The sequence below is a fragment of the Saimiri boliviensis genome, chromosome 12 (genome assembly GCF_048565385.1).
Source record: "Saimiri boliviensis isolate mSaiBol1 chromosome 12, mSaiBol1.pri, whole genome shotgun sequence".
NCBI lineage: Eukaryota > Metazoa > Chordata > Mammalia > Primates > Cebidae > Saimiri > Saimiri boliviensis.
The window spans coordinates 74,159,512-74,183,291 of record NC_133460.1 but is presented as its reverse complement, the minus strand read 5'-3'; the positions used below and the strand labels follow the sequence as shown (position 1 = coordinate 74,183,291).

Genomic DNA, 23,780 nt, shown 5'->3' with positions numbered 1-23,780 from the left:
GGGGAAAAAAATACTCTGTACATTAAAGATTTTTATTGAGACAGGGTTTCTGCTCTGTTGCCCAGTCTGGAGTGCAGTGGCACAATCACAGCTGATTGTAGCCTTGACCTCCCAGGCTCAAGCCATCCTCCTACCTCAGCCTCCTGAGTAGCTGTGACTACAGATATGTACCACCATACCTGGCTAATTTTTGTACTTTTTATACAGACAGGGTTTTGTCATGTTGCCCAGGCTGGTCTCAAACTCCTGGACTCAAGTGCACACCTCAGCCTCCCAAAGTGTTGGAATTACAGGTGTGAGCCACTGTGCCCAGCCCAGCAAACTTTATTTCCTCTTCCCATCTTAGGTTCATAAGCTGGGGCCTTGCAAATAAGATTGACCTAAGACAGATTAACAAGAGAAAAACAGACAGATGTTTATTAGCACGTGCATAGTGCATACACACTGGAGAACTCAGTGATGAGCAGCCAAAAGAAGTGGCTAGAACTTGGGGCTTATTGAGTATCTTAACTAAAGAACAATACATTTGTATAGAAGTGGCCAGACAAAAAAGAAGGATCTTTGAGCTTTGAGGGGTGTCAAAGTGTGCAAAGATAAACATTTGGGAAAACTGATGGTAAATGAGGGCTAGTTAGGTAATATTTGTTGGTGTCGACTTTATCCAGTGATGAGATTGTTATCCACTTTCTTGAATGGAAGTGGGGGTGAGGATACCATCGCAAGAGACATTTATGTTCTGCTTTTAGGCAGATAGAGGTAGGGCAGACAGCTTATCCTGTGTCTGCTTTTTCTCAATTCCCTTTAGCTCAAAATAATTCTTGTGTCAAAATGGCATGCTCTGTGGTGGCATAGTCCGAGCCCCTTCATGATACAGAGGCTAATTGCATTTCTGAATTATAATCCCTGTTGAAAGCCATAAGTTGGAAGAGGACACATCACAGGTAGTGTGACCCCTCCACCCATTCCTCACAGGTTGGACTCTCCCCATCTTGAGACAATCTCATTGCTGTTGACTTGCTGTTTTCAACTTTCCCAATCAGTTTCAATCTGCGAAAATGATCTGACAGCCTGAATCTACATCCTTCACCTTTGTCCAAACACACACACCCCTTAGTTAGGTAAGGTAGGGGAGGACACGTTTTCCCTGTAACTTCTGAGGACTTGATAATTGAGTCTAGGAAATAAACTGAAAACTGGCAGATTAACAGGACAAAAGTTATACAAATTTATTATGTGTATGGGGCATTATAGGAAAGGAAAGTTAATACCCCAAACTCAGTGAGATCTGGAAGCTTATATACCCTCTTCATAGAGGAGAGGGGTGGGGAGATGTAGGGAACTTATGGGGGAGTAAATTGTTTCGATGAAAAATGAATGGGCCCTCAGAAGAATAGGTGACAGCCTGTGACAAAGTCTGTCTGGACATGGGGTCAACCTCCAGTGTCCTCTCCCGTGATCTGAGTTTAATCTTCACTAGTTGATAAGATTTCTGGGAGGGGATTTGTGACATCTGAGTTTCTTTAGGAGATCTATCTTTATGCAGATAAAGGGAGCTCAGAGAAAGTCTTGTCTTGCATTCGCTGTTTTGCAAGTGCCTTCAGTTTGAAGTCCAAAGCAGTATATTTTGGGGTGGCATTTCCTGACCTTCAGAAGTTTGAATATTCAATGCAATTGAGCCCATGAAAGGATTACTCATTTCTAGGCTCACCGTATATTTGGATAAAAGAGATGAGAGGTTATGTTAACCAATTTTGAAAGTTTTTGAAAATTCAGGATTTCATTCTGGACATGAGATGGAGCAGGGACTCCTTCTTAGTGGCCTTCCAGGACCCCCACCAGAGCATGGAAATACAGGACAATCTCAAGTTCTTTCAAGGGAAATTCCGGGCACTAGCTGACCCTGAGAAGTAAGTTGGTAAGCTGATAAGCAAGAAGGTAATAACAGCTTAGAACAATAGCCAAGGAAGTTAGAGCCAGGAGATGTTTGGTTCTCTATAGAAACTAAAAATAAGGTCTGAAGCGTGAGCTGTGTGACTCTCCTTGAGTGGCAACCTGTAAATAAATGCCCTCCTTTCTCTTGCTGCAAAACCCCAGTGTGGGTGTTTGGCTTTACTGGGCTGGGCAAGTGGACTCCAGTTTGGTTCAGTAACAGACAATATGAACATGATATCTCTTTATGCTTAAATTGTATGAAAATGTTTTTCGGTGAGAGCCCATTTGTCCTTTTTGTATACACTTTTTTCAGTTGAAAGATCTGTGTGAGTGCAGGGTATAACTGAAAAAAAAATATGATTGCTGAATAGGACACTCTGACTTTGTAGCAATGAAGAAAAATAGAAACTCAGCCCTCAGGGAGGCATAAAGGAGAGGAAGTCATTGCCAGTCTTTCTGTTTTTCAGAACTGTTCCTGGAAGCTTTCCCTTCTGTCCGGCGGAAATCTTCCCACAATGTCTTTCCAAGCTTTTGCTTAATGCTTTGAATTCAGACTGCTGCGCCTCTGAGAACACCACACAGTAGTGGGGTTGGGGGTGGGATCCACTGTGGAACTTTCCATCCAGAAAACCGCAGATGTCATCCTCACTCCTGAGGCAAAAGTGTTTGGAACTGATAGCCTGAAGGCAGTTCCTCTGAAATCAAGGACTCCAGTGAATGTTTTGGACTGGGATGGAAACCTTACAGTGATAGGCCCCACAGTGAAGGGCTGCATGGTGGGAGCTCTTAACCCCTACTGCCTAAGGCATGTCTGCCTGGGCTGCGTGTTCTCTGGGATTGTGCTTTGTGTGTATGTGCCTGACCATCATGACACCGTCTCAGCTCAGGAAGGTGTTCAGATCTGCTTTACCTTACTGCCCTGAGTTGTGCTGTGCCACCAGGTAAAAAGTTTAATAAAGACATGTAAGGAGAAAGCTGCCTGAACTTGTAAGATAGACCTTTATAATTAATCAGATTTGTTTAAGCTGGCTAAATTCAGCATCCTTAAAAGAGGATAAATACTGAGTGTATTGGAAAAAACTGAGATCAATACTGACAGAGATCCTATGAATAATACTTTTACTATAAAGTTGCCCTGCTAAAGGTCTAAGGGGATGGACTGTGCAGAAAAGAGTAAACATGGCAAGTCTGAGACTGTTATCTTCAGAAAGACTTGCTTTCCAGGTTGGCCCTTGGCTAACATCAGGGAACTTGCATTTTTGGAGTTTTCTAGCTATCCTGTAACTGATATGGGTGACTTACTATGATAAGACTGTTTATGCAAATGATGGAGCTTATGCTAACACTTGCTTCCTCCTGGAAGTCTGGAATTTTGGTACATGCTAGGCAGAGGGTGCCTAAGTGATCAGCTGCCAGTAAAACCCTTGGGAACAGAGTCTAAGTAGCTTCACATGTGTTGTCACAATATGATGCTGGAGGAATTAAGCACAACCCTATGAGTCTACTGGCACTCTTGGAAACCTATACCTGATTTTTTTTGGACTTGTCCCTGTACACTTTTTCTCTGTGCTGATTTTGCTCTGTATACTTTTGTTATAATGAGTCTTAGCTCTCAGTGTGACCACATGTTGAATCCTGCTCATCTTTCCAGTGAAGCATCAAATGTAGGGGAGTCTTGGAGACCCTGATGTCAACTTTCTAGAATTCTCATCAGAAAAAACAAACAATGCAGCAGGCTATTAGAAGATGGTAACAGCTCCATCGGGTAGAGCAAAAGTGAGAAAAGACAGGCTAAGACTGATTGAGTGTGGCTCTTTTTCCAACTTACACAATTTCCTATGAGGATTTTTCATGAGGATTTCCCTTTGTAAGACTTTCCTTCCACACACTAGCTGTCCCCAGATCTCCAGCCATCGTGCACATGGCCGGGAATGCTGCATCATTCTTGGGCGTACCTAGGACAACTGTTTATACCCTTGTGGATACTGTTTCAGGATTTGGTTGCTGGTATGTTTCCACATAAATCAGAAGAAAAGAAGGTGCAGGGTCATCAAAAACTCTTCTGTTTAATTACATCAGATTGGAGTCAGTGACTTTCCCTTTACAATCATGAGGGAGCTCAGGAGGGTTGTAAAATGTTACTTGGCAGGGAATCAAGGGAAGTGAATACTCTAACAGGAACCACTCTGACCTTTATGCTTTATGAGATATTCATATAAGGGGACAACGGCAAAGAGAAAATCATTTTATTCATTAAACTCTGGTTGAGTAGAAATTGTGTTGTAGGATGAATTATGATGTTGTGAACAAAGATCATTTTGGGGAAGATCCCAGGTTGGATGTTGAACTAGAAAAAGAATATTAGTGAAACAATTGCTAACATTTGAGCAAGACTTGTAGATTAGTTGATGATATGTTGTCAATGTTGGTTTCCTGTCTTAAGGATTATTCTATGGTTATGTAAGGTGTTAATATGATAAGAAACTGCATAAAAGGTATATGGGAACTCTGTGTACCATTTTTACAACTTTAAGTCTAAAATCATTTCAAATAAAAAGGGATAAAAAGTCAAATCTAGGCTGACAATTATTTTCCTCTTGGCATTTTGAAAATATTTTCCCACTGGGTTTTGGTTGCTATTGAGACGTTCAAGCTTAACCTAATACCAATTCCTTCACACATATTTCTTTTTTGTCATTTTAAAAATCTTTTTGCCTCAAAGGCACTTAAAAGATACTACCATGTTTTTAGATGACATCTGCTTAGGCATCTACTTGGGTGATTGTTTGGGAAATTTCTGTATTTAAGGATTAGCATTTTTCATTAATTCTGAACATTTCAATCATTGTCTCTTCAACTATTGCCTTTCCTCCATTTTCTTTTGTCCTTCTGCAACTCTGATCACATGCATTTTAACTTCCTCACTTTGTTCTCCATGTCTCTGAATATCTCTGTTGATTATCCATCTCATTGTCTTTCTGTGCTACAGTCTGAGTAGTTTTTTCAAATCTGCCTTCTAAATCAATAAATGCCTTTTCAGGTATGTATAAACTACTTTTCAACAAATCCTTTGAGCTTCTAATTTCTATTATTCGAGTTTTTATATTTCTTTTATTATTATTATTATTATTATTATTATTATTATTTTGAGATGGAGTCTCGCTCTGGTACCCAGGCTGGAGTGCAGTGGTGCAATCCTGGCTCACTGCAACCTCTGCCTCCTGGCTTCAAGTGATTCTCCTGCCTCAGCCTCCCGAGTAGCTGGGACTACAAGCGTGTGCCACCACACCTGGCTAATTATTGTATTTTTTTTTAAGTAGAGATAGGGTTTTGCCATGTTGGCCAGTCTGGTCTTGAACTCCTGACCTTAGGTGATCCACCCTCCTCAGTCTCCCAAAGTGCTAGAATTGCAGGCATGAGCCACTTTGTCCAGCCTGTTCCTTTGATAACACTTAATTTTTTCTTTCTTTATCTTGAAATTTACTAAATACATTAATACTTTTTTTTTTTTTTTTTTTTTTTTGAGACAGAGTCTCACTCTGTTGCCTAGGCTGTAGTGCAGTGGCATGATCTCGACTCACTACAATCTCTACCTCCCAGGTTTAAGTCATTCTCCTGACTCAGCCTCCTAAGTGGCTAGGATTATAGGTGTGTACCACCATGCCTGGCTAATTTTTGTGTTTTTAGTGGAGACCGGGTTTTACCTGGTTAGCCAGGCTGGTCTCTAACTCCTGACCTCAGTGATCCACCTGCCTGGGCCTCCCAAGGTGTACTGAATACATTCTTTTATATTCTCTATTCAATTACAACATCTACAGTTTTGTTGCTCAGGCTTACAGTTTATTACCTGGCAACTTTTGCACATTGTGGCTTATTTATTTTGTGTATTCATTGATTTTGCATTATGGCCTAATATTCCTTGGAGCTTTATCAAACCTGGAAATTCTTTGGGAATTATGTAAAAAGTGTAAGCATCTCCTTTTGAGGGGTGTTTTTATTTGCTTTTCTTAGATGCATGGGAACATTACCAAGCGAGAATTGCTTAAAATGAAATTTTCTGCTTAAGTTTTTTTTTTTTTTTTTTTTTTTTTTTTTTTTGCCACATAGATAGTGAGAACGTCAGCCCAAAAGAATAATGCTTCTTGGCTTAAGATTAGAAATTATCAACAGACTTTGTTTTCTTTCTGCTTTACTTAGGGCCAAAGCCAAAAACAGGCATGTGTATCCCCATCATTTAGGTCTGCAAGGTGTTTGTTCTCCAGTTTAACCTCTGAATGGGTCCTGGCTTTATGTAGGTTCTATCATATAATGTATCATGTGCAGGTCCCAGGCTGTCTTCTGTCTCCTTCATAATGTAGTGTAGGCCAGCAGCAAGTGATGTCGGTCACCAGCACAAATGAACACTTGCTTATTCTGGTGGATTTTCACATTCCTGTCATTTCTGCAATCCATGGAATTCCTTATTGTCTTTTAAATGCAGCTATACATTTAAAAAATGTTTTGCAGATCATACAGTATTTATTATTATGTTACACGGGCTTTTTCTTCTGCGTATATCTGGTCTACCATAATGCTTGTTACGAAACACATTTAATCTTCTGTGAGGTATAATTTATTATTCCCAGGTTTTATATAGAAATATATTAGGATAACAGAGGCTAAGCGATTTTTTCCAACATTGTAGAGATATAAAGTGGTAGAGGTGAGGTTTAAATGGGTCTAGACCCAAAGCCAAGGCACTTTCAAAAGATTAATAAACTTTGTTGAATGATACTTGGACTAACGTTATTTAAGTGAGGGAGATCCCAAATCAGAAACCAATCATAATAAAAATTGAGATCAAGAAGATTCCTGAATGTAGCTCCTCATATTACTGTCCTACCCATAGGGCAATTGGAAGGCCTCAGGAACACTTGCTAGGGTCAGGCCCTGCTCTCCATTCTGACTCCTGTGCTATTTGAAAGCTCCCTCCCTACTCAGTGACTGCTCTCGTACTTCTTCATTGTAGCTGTTGGCTCTCAGAACACGATACCCCGAAGTATAGCACCTTGGTGTGCGGAGTACTTTGAACTGAAAGATGCTGGAAAGGCCTCCAAAGAAAGATCTCTTTGACCTTCTCCTGCCCTTTCATGCTTCTTTCTCCCCTGGAGTGAACCACAGAAACTAGAATTCCTCTTCTGCAAGGCGGGTAATAGAAACTAGCAACCGTCTCCTGAAAGCAAGCCATAAAACTTAGGAAGGTCATGCTCTCTCTTCTCATTTGAAGACCCTTATTCCAGAGGAATCCTGCCCCCTACCTGCAAAGAAGAGATGCTACACAGAGAGTCCAAGAAGAATTTGAACACACCCCCTCCCTCACCCCCAGTCTATTACCATTAGATCATACTCTTATCCAAACACATCTCTACACAGCTGCTCATTCTTCATGGAGCCCAAGCACAAAAACAGTTTTTCCTGGATCTTTGGGTTTTCATTTCTGAAGGCTCTCACATCACATAAAACTTTGATTAAATAAATTTGTTATGCCTTTCTCTTGTTGACTTGTGTTTTGTTATAGGAGTGTCAGCCATAACTCTTACAATGAGTGAGGAAAGGTATTACAGTTTTGTTTTTTTTTTTTTTTTACCCCTATGCACTCTTGGAGCTGATCATCACAGTTTGTGATTTTTCCACTTTCCATTCCTGCTTCCGTGTATTTTGATAAATTTTTACAGATCAGTAGACTTCCCATGGCAGAGTATTTCCTGCTTCTCAACAGCTCTTAAACCAATCCAAGGAAAACAAAAGAACATCATAGTGCTTTGTCATATGACAAGATTACAAAAGCAGTATCCAGTGGCAGAATGCCCGACTGCTCCTGGACACAGCCAATAGCTGACTTCAGTGCTCCACATCCCTGATTATCAGTGATTAGTCTAAATTGTTATTACAAGCCCAGTCTGACCAATGAATGAGGGGCCATTTTGACTGTTGGCTCCTGATTCTGCAGAAAACATGAGGGCAAAGATGCTGATGAGGGGCTACAGCATGCAATTCACTTCAGCAGCAGTCACTAAGGTCTGACCTCTTTTCTAACCACATCTGGAAGGTGGGATGCTGGACACAGGATATGCACAGAAAATGGGAGTCATTAGAAAAGCAGTTTGCTTCCTTTAACCCAGGAATTGTGTTTGTGGTATGCTGTTTCCTATTAGACAATTGCCCTAAATCTTCTCGTTTAAGGAGCAGGAGAATGGTGAGGTTATTTCTGCTGTCAGCAAAAGTCTTAGAAAAAACCAGAGTCTCCTAGTTTGTCAAGTAGGTCCCTTGACTTGGGCTGGGCAGGAGTTAAGAGTGGAAGTCTGTGCTCTCTGCCCATCTTATAATATCTTGAGGGTGATCATCTCGGGTGTTCTTGGGTAACATGTCCCATTTCATATAGCATTTCATTAGAATTCTTGTATAAATGATGACAGGCAGAGGATACTCGGCATGGGAGTGCTGGACCTATTGGATGCTTAGTCACCCCACATTAGCCTTTTTAATAAAAAATAGAAAAAATTTAATTGACAAGTAAAAATTGTATATGTTTATGGTGTACAGCATGTTTTAATATATGTATACATTCTGAAATGGCTAAAACAAATTATTTAACATACACATTATCTCAGCTACTTACCTTTTTTTTTTGGTGGTGAGAACACAAAATCTACTCTCAGCAATTTTCAAGTATGCAACATATCATTATTAGCTATAGTCATCATGATATACCATATTAGTCTCTTAATATGGCATAATGCCTTGGCAAAACTCAAAATCCCTAGGAGGTTTAGATTTTTGAGTTTGGAAATGGTCCAAGGTGCATATACTATGTCTGTGAATACCAGAGAGCAACTGTTTGTGGGTTCCTGGTGTAGGGTCTAAATTCTAAATTCAGAGAGATGAGCTCCTTTAGGGTCACAGTCTTTCTGCCACTTATCAACCTAAAAGCAAGTTTCCAGATGTTAAATCAGCTAGGAAATCATTTCAGAATTTATTTCAAATATTACCTTAATTCCTAGGGGATAAGGGATTTAAAAAGAAAGTGTTCAAATGATCATCTTATACATTTATATATTTTTAGTTTTCTGTTTACACCCTTGTGACTAGATATTACATTCATGAATGAATTAAAAATGAGCTGCAGGTGAAAATCTTAAAGTCCAAGGAGACTATTCCCTATGTGTTTAAGAGACCTTTGCCATCCAGATCTGACTTTTACCTGAACAGATGGAGCTCACTATGTCAAATGCTGGCAGTTTGAAAGGGACTGCTGTAGACCTGGATGGATCTCTGCCCTTTTGGCCAGCCTCACACTGGTGTCCCTCACACTCTGTCAGGGAAGCATTCGCCCAGTTATTCCTGGGCTTACAGCAACCCTGTCAACTGGGCACTAACCTGGGCTCACAGCAACCTTGTCAACTGAGCTGCTAACTGGACACGGGGTTTAGCTAGGACTCCTGAGCTGGAAAGACAGTCATAGTTCCTATAATGTAAGGATAGACTGGCTACAGTGGGAGGGTGTGCATTCTGAGGAATGGGCTCAAATGGACATGCTGAGAATAGCATGGTATGGTTTAGTGATTACCCATTGTCCCTAGTAGGAGAAACTTTGGGAATTAATATTACTGTCATAGTCCCACACACAAACCACACAATTACCTCTATTCTGATAGAGTTGAAATGTTTAGATTTATTGTAGCATTACTATCAATACATATTGATTGCAGTATTGCTATCAAGAATACATATAAATACATTGCTGAAGCCATAAGTGAGGCAAGGGATATTTCAGGGTTAGTCAAAAGTTAATCTTCAAGGTCTGGAAGGCTGGATAAAAATGAGCTGAGACTACGAATTTTGTTGCTAGGTGGTCACCACTTATGACCCTTGGCAGGAAGGGCCGGAATGAGGGTTATATGGTGAACGGAATGAGAACTGAGAACTAAGCATCACGTAGGCCTGAAGCATTTATTGCTACTAGTGACCAGTTGCAAGCCCTTCTGACTATGTAACTCTAATCAACTATAACAAACACGAGAAAACAACTCTTTAAAAATGTACCTTCAAGCAACGTGCATAACTTCCCTGCTCAGCAACCCCGGGTTGGGACCCCCTGCCTTCCTGTCCTCTTACCCCTCACAACCACCGTTGCAGGCTTCTGAAGTTCTGTTTTTCTCCTCTCTCCTTTCTCCTCTGTTCAGGAGCTCTGAGTTAGAGACGAGCTCTCTGGGATTGGAGCTGACTGCACCCTGGCCCATTTCGTCACTGCCATCTTCAAGCTCAGATGCTGACAGGAACAAACTGCCTATGCCTGAAGGGGCATTCCTTAGCAGGCGACCCAGTTCCTTCTCATAACATTTGGCTGCTTGCAGCAGATCTCCATTCTGCTTATGAATTAATCCTTGAAGATACCAATAATTCGGTGCATTTTGTGGAAGCAGATTTTCAGATACATTCTGTGGTTGGTCATTGATCTCTTCCTTCTCAGTTGATTTTTTGCTTATGGACAAACTCTCTAAACCATGTTGGACAGCAGTGTCTTCAAACTTCCCATTATATTTCTGAAGTTTGCAATAGTGCTGATGGGATTGCTGCTTCTCAGCATCAGGAACTTCCTTATTGAATGGTGTCTGATAACATTCTGCTTCCAGGAACTCAGTGAGATCGGAGTATGCATTCAGAGGATTCAGTCCCTTCTCAAGAGCTTTATTTAAATAGTCCATAGCATTTTGCTTTAGTGCTTCAATCTCCTCTTTATTTCCACTAGCTTCAGATTCTCCTGTGTTCTGCATTTGTCTCACTTTAGCCTTGTAGCAGCACCCAATCTGGTGATAGAGGTAGCCATTGTTTGGTGTGGATCCTAGTGCCTGTTGAAACAGTTCAATAGCTTTGTCCAGGTCACCTTTTTTTCTGTAAAAATTGGCTGCACTGCGGAGGACATCTGTTTGGCCAGGAGCCTTCTCTAGGGCTTCTTCAACCAACTGCTCTCCTTCAGCTTCTTTATTCATCTTCTGCAGTTTCAGGGCCAAGAGAACTTTGATATATTGATTATCAGGACTCAGCTCTATGGCCTCCTTCAAAACTTTGTCACAGACCTGTTTCTCTGGGTTATTATCCAGATGGTACATCGCAATTGCCAGTCCAGAGGAGAATTCTGGGTTGTTGGGTTTTTCTTCCAGAGCCTTCTCAAAACACACCTTCGCCCTTTCATTTCTTCCACACTTCAGCTGTGTCCACCCTTCCTCACAGTCAAGCTCAGGATACTCGATGCTGTGTGGATTTGAAAATTTCTTGCAGGTTTGTTTCACCTTGTCAACATAAGTCTGAGCATCTGAGAGTCGGCCCATAAGATAGTAGATCCAGGCATAGTTTCCCCAAGTGACTAGACTTCTGATTTCTGCTTGGTCAGCATGTTCTTGCTGGATTAACTCTTCAGCTTGCCGTAAGCATTCCAGGGCTGCCTCGTTTTGACCATCTAGGTGTTTTATGTAGGCCAACAAGTTGTACATTGTAGCCTTGAACTCAGTGTTTAAAAATTCAATCTGGTTACACACTCTATCTTCTAGATCCCTTGTGACACTTTCTTCCTTGAATAATTTCCAGGTGAAATGGCATTTCAGCTGTGGAAGGATTTTCTCCAGGGAATTCTTGGTGACCTCACTGTGGAGAAAATAAACATGGTCACTGTGATGTATACTGCCAAGCATTGCATCCTGTGATCATTAATTGTATGTCAATTGAACAGGGCCACAGGATGCCTAGATATTTGATCCAACATTATTTCTAGATGTGTATGTGAGGTTGTTTCTGGAAGACATGAACATGTGAATTGGTAGACTGAGTACAGCAGATTGCTCTCCTCAAAGTGGATGGGTGTTCATCCATTCCGTTGAGGGCCTTAATAGAACAAAAAGGCAGAGGAAGGGAGAATTCTCCCTCTGTCTGACTGCTTGAGCTAGGACATTGGTCTGTTTCTGCTCTTGGACTAGACTTGGACTAGAACTTTCACCGTTGGCTTGCCTGGTTCTCAGGCCTTTAGACTTAGACTGGGACTACACCATCAACTTTCTACTTTCCTTGGTCTCCAGCTTGCAGACAACAGATTATGGGACTTATCAGTCTCCATAATCACATGAGCCAATTCCACATAATAAATCTCTTTATATACAGATGTTCCTTGACTTATGGATGGAGTTACATCCTGATAAACCCATCATAAATTGAAAATACTGCAAATCAAAAAACACATTTAATACATGTAACCTACCAAACACCATAGCTTATGCACTCAGAACCCTTATATTAGCCTAAAGTTGGGCAAAGTCACCTAACACAAAGTTGATTTTATACTAAAGTGTTGAGTGTCTCATGTAACTTATTGAATACTGTATTGTAAGGGAAAAACAAGAATGAATGTGTCATTTTTGTATCATTGCAAGGTTGAAAAAATTGTTAGTTGCTTCCTACATTCACTTTTCTATAGCTATGCTCTGTGCAGACACCCACAAAACACATCTCTTATGTTGTATAAGCAGATATAGGTGAGGTAAGATGGATAAGAAGACAGCTTCAGTGATAGGAACTGAGATCTCTGAGAACTCTGCTCAATTACCAAGTCAGGCCAGGAGTGGTGACTCTCACCCCCGTAATCCTAGCGCTTTGGAAGGCCAAGGTGGGCAGATCACTTGAGCCCAGGAATTCGAGACCAGCCTGGACAACATGAGGAAGGTCTGTCTCTACTAAAAATACAAAAATTAGTCAGGCATGGTAGTATATGCCTGTATTGCCAGCTATTCAGGAGGCTGAGGCAGGAGGATCACTTAAGCCCAGCAGGTGGAAGTTGCAATGAGCTAAGATCACAACATTGTACTCCAACCAGGGTAATAGAGTAGGACCCTGTCTCAATAAATAAATAAATACATAAATACATACATACATACAAACCAAGCCAGTTCTCAGTCCTTGTACATTTTGGGTAAGGTTTGTTTAGCTATCCAATTGGGCTACCTCTTTTTGTCACTTTATTAGATGTTATGGATACTAGGAAAAATAGAGATTATCCCAACCTTCTCTGCCCCCCAGGTGCTTGCAGTTTTGTTAGGAGACATGTAAAGAAATAAAAGCCCAGGTATGTCTGCCAACATGTTATGTGATTTAGGTATTTTTTCCTTCATCTTTTCCACCACTTGCAAACAGACCCCCTGGGGCTCAGCTTAAGTGTGATTGAAGTAGTCTCCCTACCACACAAGGAGATCACTTGCCTTATTTAGCTGGATAAATTGCAAGAGTTCTCAAAGTGTGTTCCCATATCTACATTTGCCTGGGGCTTGGGCTGTATGTTCCAGACTCGGAGTTTGTGCTTCTTCCTTCTTACCAGTAGATTCATGGCACCATAAGATTGGAAAGAACCTCCAGAAAGGCCGGGCATGGTGGCTCAAGCCTGTAATCCCAGCACTTTGGGAGGCCGAGGTGGGTGGATCACGAGGTCAGGAGATCGAGACCATCCTGGTCAACATGGTGAAACCCTGCCTCTACTAAAAATACAAAAAATCAGCTGGGCATGGTGGCACGTGCCTGTAATCCCAGCTACTCAGGAGGCTGAGGCAGGAGAATTGCCTGAACCCAGGAGGCGGAGGTTGCGGTGAGCCGAGATCGCGCCATTGCACTCCAGCCTGGGTATCAAGAGCGAAACTCCGTCTCAAAAAAAAAAGAACCTCCAGAAATCATTAAACCAAGTGTTGTCCTCATTTTGGATTTCACAGACAAGTACAACTTCATCGAAAAGTTATGAACCAAATAGGGCTGCTAATGTATCCAAAAAGACATCAACCATCTATTTTGACCAATGTTTTATTGTAAAAGATATAAAAGAAAGAAAGAATTTTCATTGTCATTGAAAAAGTAATCTCAGAATAAACAAAGTTCTCTAAATTGAATGCATTTGATTCTGTAAGGAGCCACTGACTTTATTTGCAATTTACCATGGACCAGCACTGGCCCCCACACTGCTACTGCAAGTGCACTGATCTATTATACTACATGTCTCTCTCTCTAGTAACACTAATCTAAACCATTTTTGACCCAATATGATTGCACATGAAATGCTTTATAGTGAGAGATGCAGAATCAACTCAGGGCAGTGAGAGTGAGGAGGGAAGTTGCCATCTATATCCAGATTAGCCTCTTTATGTAGCTGCCTCAATTTGGGGGCAGTTCCTTTCCTTTTCTTGGTCCCTGTCTAGGGTTACAGTGTCAGTATCTTCCCTGTCGATTCTACCATTCTAGGGTCCTTCCTTCCTTCCTCCCTCCCTCCCTCCCTCTCTCTCTCCCTCCCTTCCCTTTATCCTTCCCTCTCTTCCTCTCTCCCTATTTTCCTTCTTTCCTCCCTTCCTCCCCATTTTTTTCTCTAGAGATAGGGTCTCACTATATTGCCCAGAGTGGCCTCAAACTCCTGGTTTCAAGCAATCCTTCTTCCTCAACATCCCAAATTGTTGGGATTACAGATGTGACCCACCACGCTTGGCCCTAGGGGTTTCCAATTTGGCTTCACTTGAGGGCTCTAACTACCCTGTATGAAGGACTACAAGCTGAAAGTCAAGTTAGCAATTATTAAAAAATGAATACTAAGAGTAAGTTATGACAATGATAATTGAACTGTGCTTATATCTGTTATGCCACTGAGTCATAATAAAGTCATGAAAACATAAGTTCATTTTGCTAATGGGTGAATTAGGAAGACTAGGAGGAAGGAGAGAAATAGTGAGTTTCAGATGACTACAATGTTTCTGCAGATTTGTAGGTACATATAGGTGCTTGAAAATACTAGCCAAACACTCTAGTAATTAATAGAGTGAACCTGCAGAATGATAGATGATGATAGAGTGAATAATAGAGTGAACCTGCAGAATGATAGATGATGTTGGATGTGTTTGCCTCAGCAAAACCAGAAACCACCTTGTATGTCTGATGACATTATCTTTTTCTTTTCTTTTCTTTTTTTTTGGAGGCAAGAGGGCTTTGACATATTGGTGTACCACGATCTTACCAAACTAAATTTTAAGCACTTATAGCTCAAGATTCTCCCTCCAATATGAAACATGTTTCTACCCTGTCATGTATCAGCTTCAGAAGATATCAATTTCTCAAGAAAGTGTTGGACAAGCAGAAAAGCACACAACATTTCTGGACTTGTGGAAGATTGCTGAATATGGATTTCTCAGGGATATTCCATCCCTACCAAAACTGTACCATGCCAGAACTGGCCAGGTTGAGACATTTAATGATAACGTGGGGCAATTCGTTGAAGACAGCCAATGATTCATGTGGCTTTATGGTTATGAAAGCCATTGAAAAGTGGAATTCAGGTCCCTTGATTCCCTTGATTTTCTTAAGCCTTACTCCCTAAAGTCTTCAATTTGATGAAGTATTTGATACCTGATCTCTCCTTGAAGTAAAATTTGGAGCAAAATATATCGGACTGGGAGGCCTAAGATCTGGATAAGAAGAAACATGAACCCCAGAGCCAGAGTTCAGGAGGTTTGCGTTATAATACTATTGTAAGGCTGGCTGCCTCACAGAGGGTTAAAATGGACACATCCATCTCTCTCCGCGCCTGATAACTGCATCATCACCCAAGCCCATTATCTGGCCTTGCCTCATGGCTTCCCTGCACCCACCTCCGCATACCAGACCCAAGCCCACATTCAGCACTAAATTATACATTCAACCTCCAGCCCACTGTTGATAAACCCTGCAGGAGAATTTTTTAAAGAAGCCCCATCAAACCCTGCCCGGTAGCAGTCTGCTCTGTATGCCCCTGGAAAGCCCACCTACCCATAACCGCTAGCTCCAAGCAGTTCCTGCTTCTTAATAGCCAATAGACTGCCTTCACTTTGTTTCCCCAGCATTAATCAAGACCCAAGGTCCCACCCGCCTACCCATAACCACTAGCTCCAGGCATTTCCTGCTTCTTAATAGCCAGTAAGGTTGCCTTCACTTTGTTCCCCAACAGTCAATCAAGGCCCAAGGTCCCGCCTGCCTACCCATAACCACTAGCTCGAGATACTTCCTGCTTCCTGACAGCCAATAAAATTGCCTTTGCTTTGTTTCCCTGATAGCCAATCAATCGCCTTCCACCCTAGTAAAACCCCATGACCTAAGCAGCTAGGCATGACTTCTACGGCCCCTTCCTGGACCATAGAACCTCGCCCGGGAGGTGAATAAATTGGCTTCTCATTTTGTCATACTCTCCTCAGTTTCCTCATTTTACATTGGCGATAAACCTTACAACTATTATCTTCTTAAAACAAATACTCAAATTGCCAAGGCTTCCTCAATGATTTACCTCAGATGCATTTTTGAAAGTTACTCTAAATATTCCTTATATCTATAAATAAGTTAACAGTAATCAACTGAGATATTTAAAGGAAATACAGGCAGGCAGGTATAATGATGCCTACAGTTATTTATATAAAGAATAGCTAGGTTCAGGTGAAATTTGAGTAGAATGCCAGTCCTACCTGGATGGTCTGCACCTAGAATACCTTAGGGAGATAGGATTCCCTTGGGTGCAGAAAGAGATTTCCCATGGCCTCAGATTGCAGACATGAGATTTCGCTTACTAAAGCAATTAAAGTTAGCACTGCTGGTCCTTAGGAAATTCCCAGAATCAACCTAGGTACAATCCCTCACCTAACCCAGATCATGACCTCCTGTCTTGCCCACAGACTCCAGGGTAGATGCCGCATCTCCTTCCCAGTCAAAGCCATTAGAGTAGAATCTTGAAATTTTCAGAAAGTGGCCTTCTTAAAGTGGTAACAGTGGGCATTTCCAGGGAAATCTCTGAGGCAGCTTGTCCTGCACATATGCTGGTTATGCTCCAACTGACTATGTCTTGGGGCTGTCTCAATATGCCGGGTCCCTTCCCAGCTCCCAACTCCCATTTCCCTGTGTTCTTTGGCTGCCTGACTCTATACATCACAAAAAGCCACACAGAAATAAAAATGCACAAATTGGTAAGATAGGCTTATACTTGAATTAGATAAATGCATATTTAATCTCTAAGCTAACACTGAAATAGCGTAAGTCAGGAAGTTATATATAAGAAATTCTGTTTCCTATCAGAAAAGCAGGAACTATTTACCTCATGATGGCTGTTTCCCTGCAGTTCCGAAAAGCTGGGGTCCTGGTTGCTTTTATTTTTAGCTTATTGGTTCCAAGCAAATGCTGAAGAGGTTTCTGCCCAGGGTGCTGTTCGGTCTGTGCTTTTATGAAATGCAAAAGGAAAGTGAAACTGATGAAACCTTATGAAGATGCCTGTTGTGGGGAAACTGAAACTGAATCTGTGACAACTGAGCTCACTCACGCTGGGAACATGTTCCAGACAGATTCAGGAAACTGTGGTTTGAAAGTTGTAAAAAGGCACTGTTAAGAGAAAATAACATTTTAGAACCTTCCAAATTTATTATGTCAAGAGGCAAAGTTAAGCCCTGAAAACTGACTCTCGTAACACGACTGTTTTTTATTCTCAGGTGTATGACTGCTGCTTTCTGACTTGTGTGGTGAGAGGTTACACGTTAACCAGACTCCCTATCTTTATTAAAACCTAGACCCCTTTCGATTTTGACCTTTTTTTTTTTTTTTTTTGAGACAGGATCTCACTCTGTCACCTGGGCTGGAATGCAGTGGCACTATCTCAGCTTACTGCAACCTCTGCCTCCCAACCTCAAGTGATCCTCCTACCTCATGCATATAAGGCTTCCTTCATTGTATGCGTGTAATGTGAAGGAAGAAATCCCTCCTTCACATTTCAGGGGTGGGAAGAATGTTAAAATAAAGCAAAGCTTGTGCCTGGGCACAGTGACTAAGCCTGTAATCCCAGCATTTTGGGAGGCTGAGGCAGGAGGATTGCTTGAGTGCAGGAGCTCGAGACCCGTGTTGGCAACAAAGTGAGACCTAAAAAAAAAACAAAAATAAAATAACCTCCAGTCAATGAGACTATAGACCAGGCGTCCCCAAACTTTTTACACAGGGGGCCAGTTCACCGTCCCTCAGACCATTGGAGGGCCGCCACATACTGTGCTCCTCTCACTGACCACCAATGAAAGAGGTGCCCCTTCCTGAAGTGCGGCGGGGGGCCGGATAAATGGCCTCAGGGGGCCGCATGTGGCCCGTGGGCCATAGTTTGGGGATGCCTGCTATACACACATGCCACCACTCCTGGCTGATGATTGTATTTTTAGTAGAGACAGGGTCTCACTATGTTGCCCAGGCTGGTCTCCAACTCCTGAGCTCAAGCATTTGCCTTCCTTAGCCTCCCAAAGTGTTGGGATTAGGGGCATAGCAACTGCCACCAACCATGTTAACCTCTTTACAAAAGAATATTAAGCAATTCCCTTGGACTGTAATCAATAGTAGCCAATCAAACTATCTATATGTTAGCCTCTGTGTGGAAAATGTTGGCCAGGCATGGTGGCTCATGCCTGTAATCAGCACTTTGGGAGGCCAAGGTGAGTGCATCACTTGAGGTCAGGAGTTCAAAACCAACCTGACCAACATGGCGAAACCCCATCTCTACTAAAAATACAAACAATTAACAAGGTGTGGTGGCGTGCTCCTATAGTCCTAGCTACTTGGGAAGCTGGGGTGGGAAAATCCCTTGAGTCTAGGAGTTCAAGGCTGCAATGAGCCATGATCAGGTCACTGCACTCTAGCCTGGGTGACAGAGTGAGACCCTGTCTCAAAAACAATAACAACAACAACAACAACAAAAGTTATAACTCTGTTCCACACCTCTGTCTTTGCCTATGTAAACAGCCCTCATTTTTCTCTACACTGGAAGTACTGTTCACCATTCTTGGGTATAGCTCTACTCCTGGGACTGCTGCCCTCAACTTTTCACTTGAATACACTCTTTTAACTGGATCCTGAGCCTTCTGATTATTGTATGTTGACAGTACAGATTACAAGGTCCTACTCCCAGAGATTCTGGTGCAGTGAATCTGATGTGAGCTTAGAAACCTGTGTTTTCACAAGTGCCCTGGAAATTCAGTGGCAGGAATTCCTGTACCACGTTTTGAGAAGTGCTGTCATAGAGGTATTTTAAAAAGCAGCTTTCCCCTTTATTTGTGGAGCTAATGTGGTGAATTATCGGACAGCGTTATCAGACAATCTCAAGTGAAGGTAAAAAACCACAGGACACCTGGATTTCAGTGACCTCTTTGACTAGTTCTTGAGTCACATCACTGAGCCTCATTCCCATATCCTTAAAATGCCTTAGGATGAGTTTCCTTTTTCCCTCCATCCAAATAATAGAAATTATACCCTGGGGAGATCCACTTTCACCCTCCTCCAAGATCTGAGTTCAGCTCTTGTGGCTTTGGCCACTCTAAGGGGTGGGTAACCATAAAAGACCAGCCCTCACTCTCCAGATAGGAAGCCCGTCACTGGCCCCCTCTTTAAAGTGAGCATAGTGGAAAGCATTAAGATCTTTTCACCTTTTGGCCTTTGGGCACAGAGTCAGATGATCAGCAATAGAGTTTGGTGCCTCCATTAATGACTCTGCTCTGACACCTGCTCTCTATCTGATGTCTTGGGCAAGTAATTTGCCCTTCTAAGCCCCATTTTGCTCATCTAGAAAATGAGACTAATAATAGAAATAATAGCTCTTACTTCCCAGGGCTGTTGGAAAAGTGATATGAGGTCATGTGTAAAAAGCACTTAACACAGTGCCCACTAACTACAGATCACGAAGAAATGTTACCACCATGATTGTTGGTATTAATATATTTGTGTTATAATTTTAAGTGAATTTGTGAGTGTGTCAAGGGGGTAACAGTTCCTCAGTGGATGGGGCAGAGAAGGATGCCCATTAGCTGGCAGGTGCCAGGGAGTTCTCCAGGTGATTTTCCCATTTGGAAATTTTTAGCACTGCTGGGGAAGAGTAGCCCAACTTCCTCCTGTTCCTACGGCCTCCTGAAATAGGAGCACCTTGATGTGAACTTGAGTCCAGCATAGTTCAGAGATCGCTCCCCTGCCAGACCTCCTCAGGTCCATGGCTGTAGACACACTTAAAGACAGGACACTGTAAAACCTCTCCTGCAAGCGGACTACTAAGATGCTGGTTAGTGCCTGGCTTTCTGGTCAACCCCACTCACACAGACACAATTTACATCACTCTTGACCAGAAACTTACTCTATATAAAAGGGTTAGCATGAGGTGTTTGGCAGTGAATTCCTCTTGCCCATCCCATCCCCAAACATGACATTGCAGAGCATTTTTAAAAGTCTTTTTGGCAGAAGGTAGGGAATCCAGTTTTCCTTTTCTGCCCCCCGGAATGGTCCATGGGGTCTTCCCTCCATGGCAATCTCACCTCCTCACTTCTTCCCCATTGATGTTTGGTGGGAAACACATCCTTTTCTCTTAGTTCTCCCTAAACTCCAGGAGGTCAATATTTATATTTAAAAACCAAGTTTTCTGAGATTATACTTTACATACAACAAGATGCATGCATTTTCAGTGTATAGTCTGATAAGTTTTGATAAATGTTTATGCTTATGTAGCCACTGCCATTACCTCCCTATAGACTATTCCTATGATTCCAAAATATTCTTTAGGGAGCCTTCCTACTCAATCTTTACCACCTCCAGGCAACCACAGATCTGCTTTCCATCATTAGAGATTAGACCAGTATTAGATAAGAGATTAATTACATTTTTGAGGAGAAATTATTTTCTGCTGCTGACCAGCTTCCACTATGTCAATAAAAATAAATGCTAAGCTTTGGGTTTGTTTTTATACAAGAAATGACAAAAACGCCCATTTGTAAGAATTGTTTCTTCTACTTCCCACCTTAAGTAATGCAACATTTTAGGGCAAAATTGCCCTCTTCGTGAGTGGGTTTGCAGTACTGATTTTATATTTCATAATAGTTGTTGAAAATAAATGCCTCCTTTAAAAATTACAATTAAAAAACCCGTGACTTAGTCTTTTCAAACAAAATGACAATAACAGAAAAGCCCACAAAGAGTAATTCCCTTAGTTTTACCCTTGAATCAGCAAAGTTTGTGGCTGAATGAAGCACTCTGCTCCTGCCAATCCTTCCTCTTATTGCAGGAAATAGCTCTGGAAACATCTGCTGATGCATTCCCCACTCTGCCTGCCCCTTACATAGCTCCTTAGGGAACAGTTTTAGAAACTTAAGGAGACTGTGTGTGCACCAGAAAAAATCACAGGGAAAAAAGCCTCAAAGATCTTTTAAATGCTCAAACTGATAAAGACATATTCTATCTATAAACATTAGAACAATTCAGGAACTTGCCTGCACGCTAAGAAGCTCAGCTTACAATTTACACTCAAAAACAATCATGATTATGCATTCTTATTTCACTGATCCTCATTACTGCCCTCTGCTTCTCTGCTGTTCCAAAACGCTGGTGACCAGGCTGATGTTCTTCAGAAGTCTTCCTGTCTGCCTCAATTACATACTGATGAAACTATAAAAAGGGGTGGGAGAATGGGGAATGCATCAGCTGATGTTTTCTCACTGTTTCTGAGTAATTGCCTTTAGGGCAGGGAAGAGGAAACTGAAAAGTGAAACTGATTTAGAATCCTCAGGAGGAGAAAAATGAAACCTAACAGCTTGACAACTGCAGTGGCTTAGCCAGAGTACATTGTTTAAAACCATGACTAAAATTTGTTTGAGAGAATGTGGAAGCATTCCTAATGTAAACCAAAAAAATTAAATTCTAAGGCCACCCTCACCAACCATGTGAATGGACCCCTGCTTTTGGCCAAGAAGATTCCAAAGTTAACCTGAAAACTGATAGGAAGGGGATGCTGGATATGCCTCATTACACCCTCTTTCCTTTTGAAATTACTGATAGAGCACCCTCTTTTTTTTTTTTTTTTTTTTTTTTGAGACAGAGTCTTACTCTGTCATCCAGGCTGGAGTGCAGTGGTGTGATCTTGGCTCACTGCAACCTCTGCCTTCTGGATGCAAATGGTTCTCTTGCCTAAGCCTCTTGAGTAGCTGGGATTACAGGTACACAGCACCATGCCTGGCTGTTTTTGTATTTTTGGTAGAGATGAGGTATCGCCATGTTGGTCAGGCTGGTCTTGAACTCCTGACCTCAGGTGATCCACCCACCTCGGCCTCCCAAAGTGCTAGGATTACAGGTGTGAGCCACCTTGCCCAGCCAGAACACACTCTTTAAGTGTGATAAGAAACATTTACAAACTTCAGAGAAACATTTCTCTGAAGCCTGCTACCTGGAGTCTTCATCTGCATAATCTTGGTCTCCACAACACCTCCTTGTAACCCAATCATTCCTTTCTATTGATAATAACTCTTTCAACTAATTGTCAATCAGAAAATCTTTGAATCTGCCTGACTTGGAAGCGGCCCCGCTTCCCTGTTTCCAATTGTCCCATCTTTCTGGGCCTAAACAATGTACACCTTACATGTATTAATTGATGCCTTATGTTTCCCTAAAATGTATGAAACCAAATTGTGGCCTGGGCACCTCGGACACATGTTCTCAGGATCTCCTGAGGGCTGTATCACAGGCCATAGGTCACTCATATTTGGTTTTATAATAAATCTTTTCAAATATTTTACAGAGTTTGACTTTTTTCTTCAACATTAGGAATCTGATCATCACTTTAGGGTGGGTCCCAGGAAACTGCATTTTTTAAGCCAATTCTTATTTTTAAAAATTTTTGTGGATTCATAGAAGGTATATGAGATATTTTGATATAAGCATACAATGCTTACTAATCACATCAGGGTAAATCACCTCAAACATTTATTTATTCTTTGTGTTACAGACAATCCAATTATACTAATTTAGTTATTTTGAAATTTCCAATAAATTATTGTTGACTATAGTCATCCTTTTGTTCTAAGAGACAATAGATCTTATTAATTTTATGTAAGTGTTGCAGAATATTCAGGAGACTGGAGAAACCAATGGGTGAAACAGGAAAATTTTATTAATGTGGCCACCGGCTCAGTGGATTAGCATTCCAAGGCTGAGCAAAAGAGAAAGAAAATGGGGTACTTTTTATACATCCAGGATGATGTAGCAGCTAATAGGTTTGCGGAAGCCAGAACAAAAAACAGTTAATTAATTTGTAATATGTCTTGTGATGTACGTTACATTTGAAAAATAGCATTTTGAGAAACACATTGTGTATTCTTTAGGTGTTATCTTGCCCTGTGACCTTGCAGCTGGGCAGCAAGAAAAAACAGGAGTCTTGAGATGCCTGGGAGCTTTGCCAAGAATGTGGGGAGAAGAGATAAGGTAGGTTTTACAGGAAGTTAGTTTTAAGCAGAGCTGGGGCTTAGATTATTAAACAGCACATAACACAGCAAAATTTACTTTATTATATAGCAACTGCAAATTATAAGACTTTGTTTTTATTATTATTGCTATTATTTGATTTCCTTCTTCATAAGTATATTTTTGTATCCAGTAACAATCCCCACTTCCCCCACTGCTACTCTTCCCATCCTCTAATCATCATTCTAATCTCTACCTCCTTGTGTTCAAATTGTCTTAATATTTTTAGCTTCCACAAACAAGTGAGAATATGTAAAATTTGTCTTGCTGCGCCTGGCTTAATTCACTTATAATGACCTCCAGTTCCGTCTATGTTGCTGCAAATGACAAGATCTCATTCTGTTTATGGCTGAACAGTACTCCATTGTGTAAATGCACCACATTTTCATTATCCATTCTTCTGCTGATGGACACTTAGGTAGCTTCCAAATCTCAGCTATTGTGAATAGTGCTGCAGTAAACATGAACATGGGAGTGCAGGTGTC

General features: G+C 41.5%; 1 protein-coding gene across 1 annotated transcript; it reads right to left on the bottom strand.

Moving 5' to 3' along the window:
• Positions 1-9,623: 9,623 nt before the first annotated feature.
• On the bottom strand, positions 9,624-17,213 carry IFIT3 (interferon induced protein with tetratricopeptide repeats 3). Its single transcript, XM_003922417.3, has 2 exons — positions 17,096-17,213; positions 9,624-11,613 (listed from the first exon to the last, which is right to left on the bottom strand). Exons 1-2 carry the CDS (start codon positions 17,098-17,100, stop codon positions 10,083-10,085), a joined length of 1,536 nt encoding a protein of 511 aa, XP_003922466.1. The 5' UTR covers positions 17,101-17,213; the 3' UTR covers positions 9,624-10,082.
• Positions 17,214-23,780: the final 6,567 nt, after the last annotated feature.